Source organism: Nicotiana tomentosiformis, chromosome 6 (assembly GCF_000390325.3).
Source record: "Nicotiana tomentosiformis chromosome 6, ASM39032v3, whole genome shotgun sequence".
Taxonomy (NCBI): Eukaryota; Viridiplantae; Streptophyta; class Magnoliopsida; order Solanales; family Solanaceae; genus Nicotiana; species Nicotiana tomentosiformis.
Window position 1 is genome coordinate 14282777 of NC_090817.1, and position 18083 is coordinate 14300859.

General features: G+C 37.0%; 1 protein-coding gene across 2 annotated transcripts in view; it reads right to left on the reverse strand.

Annotated features, from left to right (window-relative positions):
- Nucleotides 1–8044: 8044 nt before the first annotated feature.
- LOC104094997 (polygalacturonase) overlaps nucleotides 8045–18083 on the reverse strand; it is a 103063-nt gene continuing 93024 nt past the window's right edge. Inside the window, exons 2-5 of one of the 2 annotated variants that reach the window (XM_070177136.1) lie at nucleotides 12344–12427; nucleotides 11297–11596; nucleotides 10010–10525; nucleotides 8045–8605 (exon numbers count right to left, since the gene is read on the reverse strand). In XM_070177136.1, the coding sequence (XP_070033237.1) occupies nucleotides 8357–8605; nucleotides 10010–10525; nucleotides 11297–11596; nucleotides 12344–12427 (1149 nt within the window). In that variant the 3' untranslated portion in view covers nucleotides 8045–8356. Of the gene's footprint in view, nucleotides 8606–10009; nucleotides 10526–11296; nucleotides 11597–12343; nucleotides 12553–18083 lie in introns of those variants that run through there. The other variant, XM_009601022.4, reaches the window with a different exon arrangement.

The following is an 18083-nucleotide window of genomic DNA, read 5'->3' on the forward strand; positions in this document are numbered from 1 at the left end:
CTGGATGTGCATGAACTATTGGTTATGGGAGATTCTTACTTGTTTATCCAACAAGCCCAAGGTTAATGGGAGACTCGATACATCAAGCTTATTCCATACAGACAATGTGTACAAGATTTGAGCAAAATATTCAAATCCATCGAGTTCAGGTACATTCCCAGGTTTCACAACGAGCTAGCCGATGCTTTGGCTACTTTAGCCTCGATGCTCCCTTATCCGGGAAAACACCCATATCGATCCACTAGAAATCCAAGTTCGGAATCAACACGGTTACTGCAATACATTTGAGACAGAACTAAATGGTGAACCATGGTATCATGACATAAAACGATTCCTGAAAATGAGAGAATACCCAAAGCATGCCAAGGGAGATCAAAAAAGAACTATAAGGAGGCTCGCCAGCGGTTTCTTCCTGAATGCGGAAATTTTGTACAAAAGGACCCCAGATTTGAACTTGTTAAGATGCGTAGATGCCACAGAAGCTGAGCGGATCATGAGTGAAGTGCATTCGGGGGTATGCGGACCTCACATGAATGGATATGTTTTGGCAAAGAAGATTCTGCTGGCAAGGTATTATTGGCTTACAATGGAGCAAGATTGCTTCAGTTTTGTTCGTAAGTGTCACCAATGCCAGATTCATGGTGACCTGATTCACTCCACCTTCGGAGTTGCATCCCATGTCCTCTCCTTGGCCTTTTGTTGCTTGGGGAATGGATGTTATTGGGCCAATTGAGCCAAAGGCTTCAAATGGGCATAGATTCATTTTGGTTGTAATTGATTACTTCACCAAGTGGGTGGAGGCCGTCACTTTCAAAGCAGTCACCAAGAAAGCAGTGGTAGACTTTGTTCATTCCAACATCATCTGCTGCTTTTGTATCCCAAATACCATTATCACTGACAATGCAGCCAATCTCAATAGTCATTTGATGAAGGAGGTATGCGAGCAATTTAAAATTATGCATCGCCATTCTACCCCTTACCGGCCAAAAGCCAATGGAGCCGTTGAAGCAACGAACAAGAACATCAAGAAAATTCTTAGGAAAATGATCCAAGGTTCGAGACAATGGCATGAAAAGTTGCCTTTTGCTCTTTTGGGATACCGCACGACTACTCGCACATCTGTTGGTGCAACTCCTTATCTGTTGGTATATGGGACAAAAGTTGTAATACTGGCTGGAGTCGAAATTCCCTCTCTTCGGATCATTGTGGAGTCAGAGATTGAAAATACAGAATGGGTAAAGACCCGATTAGAACAACTAATGATGATTGATGAAAAATGGCTAGTAGCAGTGTGCTTTGGCCAGTTATACCAGCAAAGAATGGCACGCGCTTACAACAAGAAAGTGCGTCCAAGGCATTTCGAGGTAGGCCAACTCGTTCTGAAATGCGTTCTTCCACACCAAGTAGAAGCTAAAGAAAAGTTCGCCCCAAACTGGAAAAGACCCTACATCATCAAGAAAGTGTTACCAAAAGGGGCCTTGCACTTGGTAGATGAAGAAGGACGGGTACCAGACATGACTATTAATGCAGATGCAGTCAAACGATATTATGTCTGATATATACCCACTGTGGAACTTTCACGCATGATTTTCTTAGATCGATATGACGAAGGCTACCATTGCTCGCTATTCCAAGCAAGTGTCACCCTTTTGTTACCCCTTTTAAGCTGTATTTTTCTTCCTTGTTTTCCATTTTTGGAACCTGTGTACTCCATTTTTTAAGTCAAACAATACATTTTTTGAGTCATTGAACTACGTACGATCTGATTCCGAAAGGATACGTAGGCAGCCTTACCCTGGGTTCGGTCCCATCGCAACAAAAATTCATATTCCCAATACTCCAAAACTGGGGCAGAAGTTTGTTTTTATCTTACAGTTTTCCCATAGATTTTATGATCGATCTGTGAGAATACTTGAAGTCCCCATGCCAGGGGCATTTGCCAACCTTCTGCAAAAAAAAAAGGAAAAGAAAAGAAAAGAAAAGAAGAAATGAGAGAGTCTTATCGGTGAAAATCCGTATGAGCACTGTAAGGCGACAATGAGAAGATAAATGCAAGAGTCTTATTGGTGAAAACCAGATGGGCACCAAAAGGCAACGGTGATTAGAGAAATGAGAGAGGTCAGTTAGCGAAAACCCTCAAAGGGCGCTACTAGCCGAATGAGGGTCTTCGATGCTCCGGCATTAGCACAACCAAGATAGTTTCAAGATGAACATTTGCGACATATTTTGAGAATTAGACATCTCAGACTGATCAGGCATCCAGTCCAAAATACATGTCATGATTCATTGAAGTCGACACATATCTCCAGATAAGTATCCTTATTTCTCTTCTCGAAAGGCACACCTTTTATTTAGACACAATTCCTTTTTCACTTCCAATTTCTCTTCTATTATTTTCCATAATTTTTCTTAGATTCTATTTCGGTCTAATCTTGCATCAAAAGCAAAGCAAAAATGGCTGCAAAACTGTCTACAGTTTTCCCGTAATACCGAGCACAATTTGGAGCATATACGACATTGACGAAGGCAGGAATCTATCTGTGATCTCTTTTGATAAGGCGGACAAAGTGTCTCAAAGAAACTGGAAAGGTCGCCTAAGCAAGACTTGCTTCATGGGAAAAGTTGATAAGCACTACAGACACAAACTGGTTCTGAGTGCAAGACAATTAAGTTTGACTTTAAAGAAAAATTGCTTTGCCTTAGATACAAGGGTTAACGGTACCATGGACATCCGGGTATGAAACAGCCAGGGGAGACGTCAAAAAGACAAAGTCTCCAGAAAATGATACAAAGTATCCGAGCAACTCGGTACCACTCTGATAGAATCAGTTCTTCGACAACGGGGTGTCCGTGAACTCAAACTCCTCAGTGCATCAAGGCCACAATCCGACCACCACTTTAAAAACTCACAAATTTTCTTTGTTTGAGGCAGGAACAGAGCAGTGCAGAATGGCGGTTCTCAAAGGACGAATGTCACCAAATGTAAGCTCCTTAAAATCTTCAGCGTGCATCACTACTCTCCATACCTCTCATTTTCATAGCTTAACCCAGGCAGAACCTTTTCACCTAGGGGGATCCAGCTCATAGTTCCGGGTAGTAGTACTCTTCGCCCATGCTGGTTTTCATAGCTTAACCCAGGTAGAACCTTTTTCGCCTAGGGTGATGCAACTCATAGTTCCAGGTAGAAGTGCTCTTCGCCCAGGCTGTTTTTTTTCCCCGTAGCTTAACCCAGGTAGAACCTTTTCTCCTAGGAGGATCCAGCTCATAGTTCCGGGTAGAAGTATTATTTGCTCAGGCTGTTTTAGGTAGCTTAACCCAGGTAGAACATTTTCGCCTAGGGGGATCCAGCTCATAGTTCCGGGTAGAAGTACTCTTTGCTCAGGTTTGTTTTACGTAGCTTAACCCAGGTAGAACCTTTTATCCTAGGGGGATCCAACTCATAGTTCCGGGTAGAAATACTCTTCGCTTAGTTTGTTTTACGTAGCTTAACCCAGGTAGAACCTTTTCGCCTAGGGATATCCAGCTCATAGTTTCCGAATACAAGTACTCTTTGCCGAGATTGTTTTACGTAGCTTAACCCAGGTAGAACCTTTTTCGCCTAGGGGGATCCAGCTCATAGTTCCAGGTAGAGGTACTTTTCGCTCAGTTTATTTATGTAGTTTAACCCAGGTAGAAACTTTTCTCCTAGGGGGATCCATCTCATATTCCGAGTAGAAGTACTCTTCGCCCAGGTTTGCTTTTTGTAGTTCCCAGGTAGAACCTTTTCGCCAAGGGGATTCAGCATTTATTTTCAGTAATACAAGGCGCCAACCCCTGGTTACATTTCCTTTTCAGTAATGCAGGGTGCAAACCCCTGGTCACATTTCCTTTTCATTAATACAGGGCGCCAACCCCTGGTTACATTTTCCTTTTCAGTAATACAGGGCGCCAACCCCTAGTTACATTTCTTTTCCAGTAATATAGGGCACCAACCCTTGGTTACATTTCTTTCCCAGTAATACAGGGTGCCAACCCCTGGTTACATTTTCTTTTCAGTAATATAGGGCGCTAACCCCTGGTTACATTTCCTTTTCAGTAATACAGGGCGCAAACCCTTGGTTACGTTTCCTTTTCAGTAATACAGGGCGCTAACCCCTGGTTACATTTTTCTTTTTCAGTAATACAGGGCGCCAACCCCTGGTTACATCTCTTTTCCAAGAATACAGGGCACCAACCCCTGGTTACATTTCTTTCTCAGTAATACAGGGCCAACCCCTGGTTACATTTTCTTTTCAGTAATATAGCGCGCCAACCTCTGGTTACATTTTCTTTTCAATAATACAGGGCGCCAACCTCTGGTTACATTTTTCTTCTCAGTAATACAGGGTGCACCAATCCCCTGATTATATTTCCTTACCAGCATAGGGTACACCAATCCCTGATCTCCTTACCAGTATATGGTACACCAATCCCTAGCTGTGTTCTCCAACATAGGATACACCACTCCCTAGTTGATTTGATTTTAAATGCAGGATACACCACTCCCTGGTATCATTGCCAATATAGGGTATCTCATTCTTTGACCACATTTTCCCAACATAAGGTACACAAATCCTTAGTTGAGACATTCTTTTAGGAAAAAGAAAAAAAAATCATCATGACATTTTCAGTGTACTCCATTACTGTTTATTTATTTGCTTTCAATAAAGAAGTAGTTTAGAATTTTATTACAATAACTCACGAAATATTTCCTAAAGAAAATTGGGGCAGAAAAATTTTGTTCGTTTGTTTGTTGTGATGTCTGAGCAGGTTTTACTCAAGGCACAAGGTTCGATATGAACAAAAGAAGAAGTCTGAATCCAAAATAAAGAAAAGAAAAGGAAAAAAGTGAATCCAAATACAAAAGCAGATGGAAATGATATGGACTGCTCAAAACATGACTGAAGTTACGAGCTTCACATTTTTCGTTTTGCTCAGAAGAAGCCGTAGAAGAATGAACTAGTACCTACAGCTAGCAAGCATCAAGGTTTAGAAGACTTATAAATAGGAATCTTGTAACTTATAGCTGATAGGCTTGTTTAGTTCCTTTAGATTTTGATGTAATAACAGGGCCACAGACCGGAGCCTCGACGGAACCTAGCTCGACTTTCGAACTCATCACTCCATCATTTTTCTTGAACTACACGCGACATGATTCCCTTATAACCCGGGATATGTAGGCTGTCCAAAACCAGGACTCGGTTGCACCTTTTGTTTTTCTTCCTCTTTTGAATAGCGATATGGTCAAAACTTAGTCACACGGCTCACTTTATCTTTGCCTGAAAACTTTTAATGTTTCCAAGCAAAGAGGTATTCCACTCCACTTTTTCTTGTCCCCCATATTGGTCCCCCACTCACAACCCCCCACATGTCCCTCATTCAAGAAAAAACGGACAGAACCCCCGAAATCCATCCAAAAAAGACCCCAAACCAGCCCCTGTTTTCTGCTAAAAAAAATAAATGCAGCAAATACAACTCTATTATAAAACTAGCCAAAACGTCACCAAAAAAAATAATAAGACAACGAAAATGACCCCCTTAAACCAGCTCATAAGCTCCACTAATTCGAGCTAAAAAATCCATGAAAAGGCAATCACATAATATCTATAAAACTTCACTGTTCCAGCCGCGAAACGAGGCGAAAAACTTCACTAAAACAACCCCGTTTTCAACTTGAGACCAACCTCTAAGCTCACCGCTAAACAACCTTGTCACCACCACTCAAACCTCCAAAATCAGTGTGAAAATCAGCCCGAAATCACAGTCCGAACTCAGTTGATCTAAGTCCGTCCGGGGTTACCGATTCCAATTCAAGTTTCTAGTTCCTAGCGTCGCTTGAGGATTTACTGTTTGTGAGCTTCTTCTTCACTGTACCTGCTGAAAATTTTAGCAATAAAGGTCAAATCTCTTGTTCTACTATTTTTGTTCTGGCATAAATACATTATTTTAATGTTCTTAATGTTTATTTTAGTCGGATCAAATATTACTGTGATTATGTTATAATTCTATCTTCATTATCATGTGAATGATGTTTGAGTTAATGTTTGCGGATGATGTTGTTACGAGATTCTTGCTCAAATTGCTGAATATTGTTCTTGGTATCTTTATGTGGAAATGGGAGTTCACGTGAGGATTTGCTACGCTGGTTTCTTCGTTACAATTGTTCCTCTTTTTATAGCTTTAGATTTCTTCTGTAGGTATAAAGTTAAGTGCTAAATAGATTAGTTGAATAAGATTTGTTTAAAATTAAAGGGTTTAGTGCCATTTTAATGGGTCATGTTTAGATTTAAAATAATGATAATTGGACTTGACAGTAATTGTAGATGAAACTGTTTCAATAAAGTGGGTAGGAGAATTTGCTTTCTTTCTTCTTGGATGATAACGAGAAATGATCTTTCTTTAAGTTTAATTGGGTCCTCCTATAGCTAGCTCATATAACTAAATTACTCCACATTTCTCACAATATTCTTCCATAACTTTAGTCTTACAATAAAATTGATATAATTAAAAAAATAAATCTTAATAATCGCTAGTATTCTTTAGGCGCGTATTAATAAATAAATTATTGTGATTATGTACACGTTCGCATGACATAGTTATGATTTTCAAAAATTAAAATTGAAGTATACGTTAGCGCAACTTTGGGCAAAACATTCTTAGTATAATAAAATGTTATTAATTGTGTACACGTACGCGAGATATGATTCTGGCACAATAAACAAAACGGATTCACACAAGTGATTCGTTTCAAAGATAATTCCATACTTTAATAATTAAAAGCGGATAGATAAAACATGAAAACCAATAAATTACAGTTTATCCAAAATTAATTCAAGCCAAGTTGAAGTTAATAAAGCGGCCGTGCTAGAACCACGGGACTCGGGGAATACCTTACACCTTCTCCCCGGTCAACAGAACTCCTTACCCTGACTTTGTTTTGCAGACCAATAATAAAAATGTCAATTCTTCCTTTGACTAGGGATTCAAACAAAAGGTGACTTGGAACACCCAAAAAATCAATTCCAAGTGACGACTCTGTAAATAAAATAATCCCTATTCAAGTTTGTCACTTTAATTGGAGAAACTCTTTAACCCACCATCCATAACACATATTATCATTTTGGGGGAATAAAAGGGGTGTGACACTATTAACCTTGTCAATTCCCATAGAGAAAGTTTAATTCTTATAATTTGGGGTAATTTAACAAATGTTCTTCCGATTTTTATTTTATTGCACCAAAGTCATAAGCTAACTTTTGTAATGGAAAAAATAATTCGACTTTGCCTATATCCATAGAAAATATAGAATGCCAGAAAATGCTAAATTCGATCCTAAAGAGCATAAATAAGCAGCCATATGTGCAAAATTGCACGTAGTATAGTAACAACGGTAACTCACCTTACATGATATACACATGATATCCATTTAAAAAAACGAAAAAATCTATCTCCCGACCCGCTTAAAAAATAAAACTTCACGAAGTGCCATAAGGTGAGTTACTGACAACCTACTTATGTTTTTTTTGGACTGAATTCAGCAGTTCAAACTGTTTTTATTTTACGTAATACATGGGTGTAGTTGAGTTATTTAACTTTATTGACCTTATACGTAACCAGATCGTTTAAAAAATCAATGTCTATATGAGAAATTAAGTCGCGCTTACGACTAGGGAGAGCTAGAGTTCTAGGTACGTGTTCGACACAAAGACGAATCTAAGATTTAAACTTTATGGATTCAAATTCGAAGTTCTATCACATCGTGTCTAATTTACCGGGTTCAAACTCCATCTTTTATACTTATTTAGTTAGATTTTGAACACATATGCGGAGCCTAAGTCTAAGCTACTGGGTTCAGATGAACCCATAACTTCTTCATTGGCTCCGCCGCTGGTTCAACTTCGATAGAACACAATAACTTTGGCTAAAATTCTGTATTGTGTTAAATTATTTACTCATCATATATAAATAATTTATCCAAAAATCAATAACCTTTCTTTTATAAAATTCAAAATTCATAAACTTAAAATTCTGGATGGTAACTCTGTTTATAATAAGAACTCAACAATTACATGTTCAACAAATTGTAGTCCAATCATCAATCTACCTAACAAATAGCCAACAAAAAGAAGAAAAATGTCCTACAAAAATTAATCCATTTGTTAAGCCCTCTCGCTTTTCTTATTCAATTATAATTTTTGTTTTTTCACTTTATTTTTCAAGTTCATTTCGTAAACCTTAGAAGTACACATCCTATTTTATGGACAAGTACAAAAAAAGTGGGAGAACAAAATGAACAAAAATAGTAAATTACACTCTAATTAGAATGAATAAAGCTTAATTAAGAAGAGGAAGCAGCAGAGGCAGTACAAACAGGTGGATTTTGTTTGCCTTTTAAACTTGGCTTAATATTCTCACAACTTGATTTTGCTGGCCCTTCTTTTCCACTGTAAGTTATATCAATGTCTCCAACTTCAATACCCTCACAAGGTACACCTTTACTGCAGAGAAGTGACACTGCATCTTGAGTTCTTGATGTTCCCTTTATGTTTTGGAAACTCACTTTACTGATCTTCACTTGTGATGGCAACTGCAAATAAATAAAGAGTAGTGGTTAGTTTTGCAAAAAAAAAAAGGAGGAATTATGGTTAGGTTTGCAAACATTTCAATTTTCTTCAATTTTGGGTGATCCAAAGTTGTTTTGCTGGCTATAATAATAGATCCAATTATGTCAAGTAAACTAGGTATGGAAGATTTCCACAACTTTTTTTGGCCTATGATGGTTTATTTGCACATTATGGCATTTTTTCAGGCCACCTTTAAATTCTATCCCCCGTTAGATCACCGGGCTAAAATTTGTTTTTAAAAATGGGCGAGATTCAAAAATAGCCAGATTTATAAGTAGTAATTGAAAAATAGTCACAGTTTCAAAAGTAATCGAAATTTAGTCACTTTTCATGTAATGATAAATCTGAACGAAAACATTGTTCAAAATTCGAAAAATATTCCAGCATAATATACTGGAGTTCCAACATAATATACTGGTCTAGCATAATATGCTGGAAGTTCATACACAAGTGCTCCAATCTCCAGTATATTATGCTGAAACTTTCCGTGTGTTTGAGTTCTAGCATAATATGCTGGAAGTTCATACACAGGTGCACCAATCTCCAGTATATTATGCTGGAACTTTCCGTGTTGCAGCAAAATAGTAGCTATTTTTAATGACTTTACTGACTATTTTTTAATTACCAGTCCAACAACTAGCTAGCCCGTGCTATTTTCACTTTAAAAATGGTTGGATGAATTTTCTGTTTTGCAGACAAATTTAGCTCAGTACATAAACAAAGAACAAAATTTAAATAGTAGCCTCAGGTCATTTGTGCAAATACCCTGCCTATGAGTCTATGACTAGCTTGACTGGTTTCTAAAATTGCTCCTAGTAAGATTCAAACTTTTAGTTTCATCAACTAAGTTTTAAACCTACGAGGCTACGAACTCTAAAAACCTATTCAACTATGACTTAGTTTTTTTTTCTTTCTCAATTCTTGGAAGATAAACAATTATTTTTCCGTAGACATCCGATATTCGTAACTCATTTATCTGACCAATAAAATTTTGTGTCTAAAGATCCATTAAGAGGAGTAACACATTCTCTATCAAGAATTTTTTCATTCTTAAGACTCGAATCAAGATATTACTTATATCATATGACCACTTTTGTGGCCTTGTATTTAGTAATTAACCATATTTTCTTTTAAAATTAGACCAACAGATAGGGGGCCACTAACAAACTTCAGTGCTCCACTAGTCATATTTTGAAAAAGTGGTCAAATTCTAAATACTACCACAAAAGAGGCTATTTGTGCAAATCAGTTTGTCCCGAGACATTTGATTAAGGGAGAATGGATCCAATCACACCCCTTGGTTATAACTTAGAAGAAAACCAAAAAAAGAAACAGAAATAAAAGCAACAAAAGTGTGGGATACTTACATCTTTGTTGCATTTGTTGAATGGGCAATAAACTTGATCAATGACAACAGGATTGCTAACATTTTGCACAATAATATCCTCAAAATGAACATCATTAACAACACCAGGATGTGAAGCAGGCCATGTCTTAATTCTAACACCATTATCAGTGTTAGTAAAAGTGCAGTTCCTAACAAAAACTCCAACCACTGGTTTTTCATCTGGATTTCCACCTAGACTTCCAACACTAATACCATGTCCAGGCCCACATGTAACTCTAGTAATATAAAGTTGTTCTGTTTCATCACCAACTGAAATACAATCATCTCCTGTAGAAAAATTTGAATCTGTAATATTCACAGAGCTCGATCTCGAGACATGAATTCCATCTGTGTTTGGGCTGTTGGCTGGTGCACTGACGTTGAATCGAATGAATGTTAGATTCTTGCATTGGTTAACGTTGACATGGAATGATTTGCTGTCCAGTGTTGTTATGTCCTTGATTGTGGAATTTGTGAGGGAGTTGAAACTCAAATTCTACACACATGGAAAAATTAGAGAAAAAAAAAAAAACTCAAAAGAGTTAGTATAATTATTCAAAGTATTTTGCTTATGGAACAATTAGTCAGTTTGCCCAAACTTTGAGAGAGAAAAAATAAGTGTTTTTGAATAGCAGTAGAAGCCATTTTTTGTTGTTGTGAGGAAAATGATGAAACAAGTAGCTTCTCTTTATTAGAATCAGAAGCAGTTTTTATAAGTTTCGAGGCAAAAAGACAAAACACCTCCGAAAAATTTATATTTACATATATGACCAAAGTCTTGTAAACTTTCTCTATTGTATAGCCGTTCTCAAAATAATAGTTAAAAATTTGTAGTATATTTTTTGTATATATATATATATACACACACATATTTTTATATGTTATATACAAAAATATATAAATTTTATATAGTTTTGCGACTATCAGATGTAAATAGTTACTGTATTTCGTACATGTTAGTTAATAAAATTTAAAAAGCTTAATTAAAATCTCATATAAGAAATATTTCAAAAAAGTTAATTTAGTGAAAAAATACTAATTATTTTACTTAACATGTAGTGCCTTTTTTGGTCATTTGACAATCAAAATCACTTTTGGAAAGATTGACACCAAACATAGAATGCTTCTCAAGCATAATTTTTTAGTCAAACACAAACTGCTATCTTTCAACATACTTTTTTTAGAACTTCGTTTGAAACCTTTGACCAAACAAGGCTAAACATCTCAATTAAAGATTATATGCAAGCATTGTAAATATTGGACTTACATTGGGAAGTTTATTGCATTTTTTGGATTGTTTGCATTCCCAAGCAGCTGCAGCTTGACCATCAAGAATTCCACCACCAGACATGGTAAACTGATCAAGTTTATTTACAGTTAACCATTCACCAACCTTAAGTTGGCTAGGATCTGAAGGAGCTTTCAAAGTGGCTTGGATTTGAAGTTCAAGTGGGGATTTGCATGGACCTTCTAGTTTTACTTGATTCATTGTAAATGTTCCCTTTGGGATCACAATTGTGCTTGGGCTTGTTGATTGACATGCTTCTTTAAAAGCATTCAACAATGCCTAAACAATGTAAAAAAAATTCATCACAAAAATAGATATGAGAAAAGATTTTAAAGCACCAAAAAAGAAAAAGAAATAATAAAGAATTACAGTTACTTTTGAAGATATGCAAGGTGGTTTTTTTGTTATCTTGCTTTTATAATAGTAGTGTCCAGCTAGTTTTTGGGTGTATTTTAACTATTTCATCTGATACTTATTGCATTCTACCGGCACAAATATTGGGTAACTTTACCTTTTAAGGTTTAGGTAAATGGGAAGAATCTCCTGACATTTTTTTGATTATGTTGGGATTTAACTGTAATCCTGGTGTCCCGTGAATATTTTTACTCATTTCATTTACCGCTAAGCTCAACGACAAAGTCACGAATTTGAACAAGGAGATTAAAAAAAAATACAAGAATATCACACCTAAGATATGAACTTATGACCTAAAACAAATTGTAAATCTCATTTGTTACTATACTAGAATCTTTCCTTATGTCAAGAAGACCCAACGATTCATATATATATATATAAGACTATATTTTTACCTTATTTACGCAATATAATTTTCAGATTCAATTGAATCGCTAACCCTAGCTCCGGCCCTGGCTAGGCCACTCACTTCGATGCAATAAAGTGCTTATATTATAAGATATTTTTTCACTCAAAATTGTGTATTATTTTATTATTTTTTTGGTGAAAGTAGGTATAGTAAGTTACACAACGCGAATCAACCAAATAATGAGAAAGGAATGCATGACTTACCTCACTAATATCTGCATTGCTATTAGCACCATATTTAGTTATATCAAAAACTCCAGTTTGAGATTCCCCAAAGTGTGCTAGAAATAGCAACACCAATGCAAAGTGTACCTTGAATTTCAAATCCATCTTTTTATGCCCCTCCAACCTCTTTTTTTTGTTTTAATTTTTTTTTTGAAGTTTTTGGGGTAGTATTTCAAAGTTTTCTGAAATGTAAACTGAATACATTGAAGCCCTTTTATAGTGTCATCACGAAAAATTTGGTACTATACAACAACTTTGTACCTGTTCTATACCACAGATTAAGTTGCGGAGAAGACGTTGGAAATTAGTTATTTTGTTTTACTAATTAAGAGTTTCACCAAGTAAAACCACGGGGAAAGGAAATTCCATAACAATCTGTACCACAGTTTTGGATCAACATTTTTGTAATATCGACTCTCGAGTTGAAGAACTTTTAGTAAAGATTTGTTTTCCTTAATCTAGTTTCAAAATATAACACGTATGACTTTTTAGATCTTTTTATTACATATATAGGAGACTAGGAAAGAAAAGATGGAAGAGTATTATACTCGATCTTCTTCACCTATTCTATATATCAAATATTAAAAACATCATATATTTTTTAAACAAATTTTGCCAAAACGACTAATATTTAAGACTAGAGAAAGTACAAAATTAATAGCCTAATAAAACACTGAGGGGTCATTTGGTTGTAAAACAAGTTATCCCACGATTAATTATTCTGGGATTAATTATCCCGCGGGTCTTGTATGTGCAAAGCGGCTATCTTACCATGCCACCTACGGTCACTTTGTGATTCAAGGTGCCACTCGTTGCATAATAACTATTTTTTCGTGAATATATACTATACTATACTATATATACATCTTAAGATATATATATATATATATATATATATATATTATAATACATTGCTTTGAATATCTCTTTACAATATTTTTGTCTTTAAATTTGAATTAAAAATTTTAGGTCACAATTCTATAATATAATTTACAAGGAATTGATTTAGATATTTTTATTACCATATTTTTTTCCTAACTTCTATAAATTTTTAAAAAAATAAAAAGTATCTGTTGGGCTCACTTAGGTCAACTTGGGCCCACTTAGGCCCGGGACCGACCCACTTAATTCGGGACCGTTAGTTCGTGGTTTCGGTCCCGGGCCGGTTCCAACAAGAAGCCCGCGAAGCCCGGGACCACTTAGGACCGGGATCACGAAGCCCACTTAGGACCGACCCCGGCCCACATGCCACCCTTAATAAGGGTGGCATGTGGGCCGGTTAGTACCGGGCCCGGCCTAGGACCGCAAGCCCATATGAGCGGTGGGCCTAAATGGTCCTAACCGGATAGGACCGGGACCGTGGGGAGGTGGACTGGGTAGTGGGCCGGTCCCATAGGCGAGACCCACGAGATCGAGACTGGTTGGGACAGGGACCGACTGGGAAGTGGGCCGGTTCAAGCGGTCCTAAACGGGCCTCTCCGGGCCCAACGACTAATGTTTTTTAATAACAAAATCTGCCACATTATAACCGTTATGGTATTTAAAATCTAGCCATTTTCTCTGCCAAAATATCCGTTGGCTATTTACAAAATAGCCATTTAACCACCCAACTTTATTTTAACCCCAAACTTTTTATAATTATAACATCCTAAATATTAATATTCAATATTTAATATTGTCACGACCCAAAATTCTCACCTTCGGACCGTGATGGCGCCTAACATTTCACTTGCTAGGCAAGCCAATGTTAGAATGATATTAACCAATTTTTAAACAATCTTTAAATTTATTAATAACAAAGAAATAAACGCGGAAGTAAGGTCTGAAATATAGTTATTAATCCATAAAAATAACGGTGTCTAAATACCATCCCAGTATTGGTGTCACAAGTGCACGAGCTTCTAGAATAAATACAAATAAAGGTCTGAATAAAATAAAGCTGTCTAGAAATAAACACACAACTAAAGTAAAGTAGACGAGGACTTCAGAACTGCGAACGCCGTGCAGTTATACCTCAAGTCTCCTCCGAGTAGCTGAAATTTGAGTAAGTCTATGGTACGCCGCTGGGACTAACTCCAAAATCTGCACGAGAAGTGCGGAGTGTAGTATCAGTACAACCGACCCCATGTACTCGTAAGTGCTGAGCCTAACCTCGACGAAGTAGTGACGAGGCTAAGGCGGGTCACTTAAATTACCTGTACGCAACATTAGTAACAACAACAATAATAGAAATAAACCAGGTAACTCGTTTATAATAATTGAAGTCAACTCAGCAGTCATAACCAATTATCATTTCCATCAATTCTGTTGCAGCGTGCAACCCGCTCTCACAATATATTCACATTCAATTCTGTTGCAGCGTACAACCCGCTCTCACAATATATTCACATTCGGTTATGTTGCGGCGTGCAACCCGCTCTTCAAATATATTCATTTTAATCAAGTCTGTCGCGGCGTGCAACCCGATCCCCCAATATATATATATATGTCGACTTTTAAATAAGTGTGTTGCGGCGTGCAACCCGATCCTCCAATATGTACTTTTAATAAGTCTGTTGCGGCGTGCAACCCGATCCTCCAATATGGACTTTTTAATAAGTCTGTTGCGGCGTGCAACCCGATCCTCCAATATATTCATTATAATTAATTCTGTTGCGGCGTGCAACCCAATCCTCCAATATGGACTTTTTAATAAGTCTGTTGCGGCGTGCAACACGATCCTCCAATATATTTATTATAATTAATTCTGTTGCGGCGTGCAACCCGATCCTCCAATATATTCATTATAATCAATTCTGTGATCCTTCAACATATACATTTACCAATTCTTATAGAAGAAATTTTTCCAATAAATACAACAATTAATATAAATTTATAAGATAACAAACATACAATAATTATGATTTAATTATGAAACAAACAATGAAAAATAGCAAATTATTATGAAAATCAAAGAGAAAATATGCAGTTTAATATTTAATATGCTAAATGTCAAATAAAAATTAAGGCACATAATTCAAATATCATGTAACAATTAATGCAGGAATTCAAGAATTAATATTTGACAAAGAATAGGTGAGAAATAATTATTATAATAATTAATTCATGATTTAAAACAATTTATGATTTTTCAAGTAAGCAGGCAAACAATTAATTTGACGACGTATAGACACTCGTCACCTCGCCTATACGTCGTTCACATGCAATTCACATAACAAATAATTTAAGGTTTTTATTCTCTCAAGTCAAGGTTAACCACGACACTTACCTCGCTTTGCAAATTCCAATCAATTACTCAACCACATCTTTTCCTTTTAAATTTGTCTCCGAAAGCTTCAAATCTATTCACAAACAATTCGATATATTCAATACTAATCATAGGAATTAATTCCATATGAATTTACAAATTTTCCGGATAAAAATCCGAAATTTATTTAAATATTCGACAGTGGGACCCACGTATCAAATCTCAAAAAAACTCACGAAATTCGAACACCCGTTCCGATACGAGTTCAACCATACAAAATTATCCAATTCCGATGTCAAATGGACCTTCAAATCTATTTTTTTTTGTTTTTGGAAGATTTTAAAAAAATATGATTTTTCTTCCATAAATTCATGGATTCATGATATAAACAAGTATGAAATCATGAAATATAATCAATATAGGATAAGGAACACTTACCCCAATGTTTTCCGTAAAATTCACCTAAATATTCGCCTTAACCGAGCTCAAAACGACCAAAATATGAAAATAATATCGGATTCTTCGATATATACACTGCCCAGGCATTTCCGCACCTGCGGTGCCTGGGCTCGCACATGCAAGCTCGCATCTGTGAGAAAAATCTCGCATCTACGAAATGGGCTACCGGGCGAGGTCTCGCACCTGCATAAGAAAAAATGCGCACCTGCGCTGACCTCCGCTTGTTTCGATAACTGTGTCCGCTTCTGCGGACGCGCGGGTGCGTGCAGGTTTCCGCACCTGCAGACTTTTTCTCAGCCATGCCCGGGAGCATCTACGATGGAAGACTCGCTTTTGCGAGCTCGCACCTGCGGTCAAAAACCCGCAGGTGCGATTACAATAGAAGGCAAACATCCAGATTTTGCTTAAGTCTAGTTCTTGATCCGATTTCAATCCGTATCACTCTCGGGGTACTTGGGACCCCGTACGAATATACCAACAAGTCCAATAATATAATACGAACTTACTCGGGATCTCGTATCACGTCAAACAATGCTGGAATTACAATTCGCACCCCGATTCAACTTTGAGTTTTAAACTTTTTAATTTGCAAAACTCGTGCCAAAACATATTAAATGAATCCGGAATGACTTTAAATTTGGTACACAAGTCATAAATGACATAATAGAGCTATTCAAATTTCCAGAATCGGATTCCGACTCCGATATCAAAAAGTCAACCACGTGGTCAAACTTAGAAATCTTTAGCCTTTAAATTGCTAGTTCCGTTAAATGGTCACAACTTGAGCTAGGGACCTCCAAATTAAATTTCGGGCATACGCCCAAGTCTCAAATCACGATACGGAGCTACCAAAACTTTAAAAAAATTGACCCGGGTTTGTTTTGTAAACATGTTGACCAAAGTCAACTCACTTAAGTTTTAGAGCTTTATTTTACATTTTAATCCATTTTTCACATGAAAACTTTCCGAAATTTTTTTCGGACTGCGCACGCAAGTCGAGGAATGAAAATAGTACTTTTCGAGGTCTTTGAATACATAATTACTTATTAAATTTTAAGATGACATTTTGGATCATCACATTCTCCACCTCTAAAACAAACGTTCGTCCTCGAACGGAGTTAGAAAATTACCTCAGCTGGAGAAAAGGTGTGAATATTTACTGTAACGACCTGGCCGATCGTTTTGAGAGTTAGAGCCCCGAACCCCTATTAACTGCTTTCCCCATATCTATTTCTGCTATTGTGACTTGCTGGGATAATTGGTTTTGAGTTTCGGAGTATTTTGGGACACTTAGTCCCTAAATGAAAGCTTAAATCTTAGAATTTGGATCATAGTTGGAACTGTGTGAAGACAGTTTTGGAATGGAATTTCGTTGATTCCGTTAGCTCCGTTGGGTATTTTGGGCTTAGGGGCGCGTCCGGAATGTGTTTTGGGGACCCGTAGCTCATTTAGGCTTGAAATGGCAAAAGTCGAAATTTTGGAGTTTTGGACCGGTAGTGGAAATTTTGATATCGGGGCCGAAATCTTATTCTGAAAGTTGGAGTAGGTCGGTAGTGTTGAATATGACTTGTGTGCAAAATTTGGGGTCAATCGGACGTGGTTTGGTTGGTTTCGACATCGGTTGCCGAATTTGAAAGTTTCAAGTTCTTTAAGTTTGAATCGGAGGATGATTTGTGATTTTAGCATTATTTGATGTGATTTGAGGATTTGACTAAGTTGGTATGGTGTTTTAGGATTGTTGATATGTTTGGTTGAGGTACCGGGGGCCTCGGGTGTGTTTCGGATGCTCAACGGGTCATTTTTGGACTTAGAGAAGTAACAGATTTTTTCTGGTTTTTGTTGCAGAAGTTTGTTCTTCGCGTTAGCGAAGAAGAGCTCGTGTTCGCGAAGGTGTGGATAGTGGAAGCATCACGAACGCGAGGAGTAGGACGCGTTCGCGAAGAGTGTTTTCTGAGTGTGAGGTTTTGTTCTTCGCGTTTGCGAAGGGGAGGACGCGAACGCGAATGTATGGTC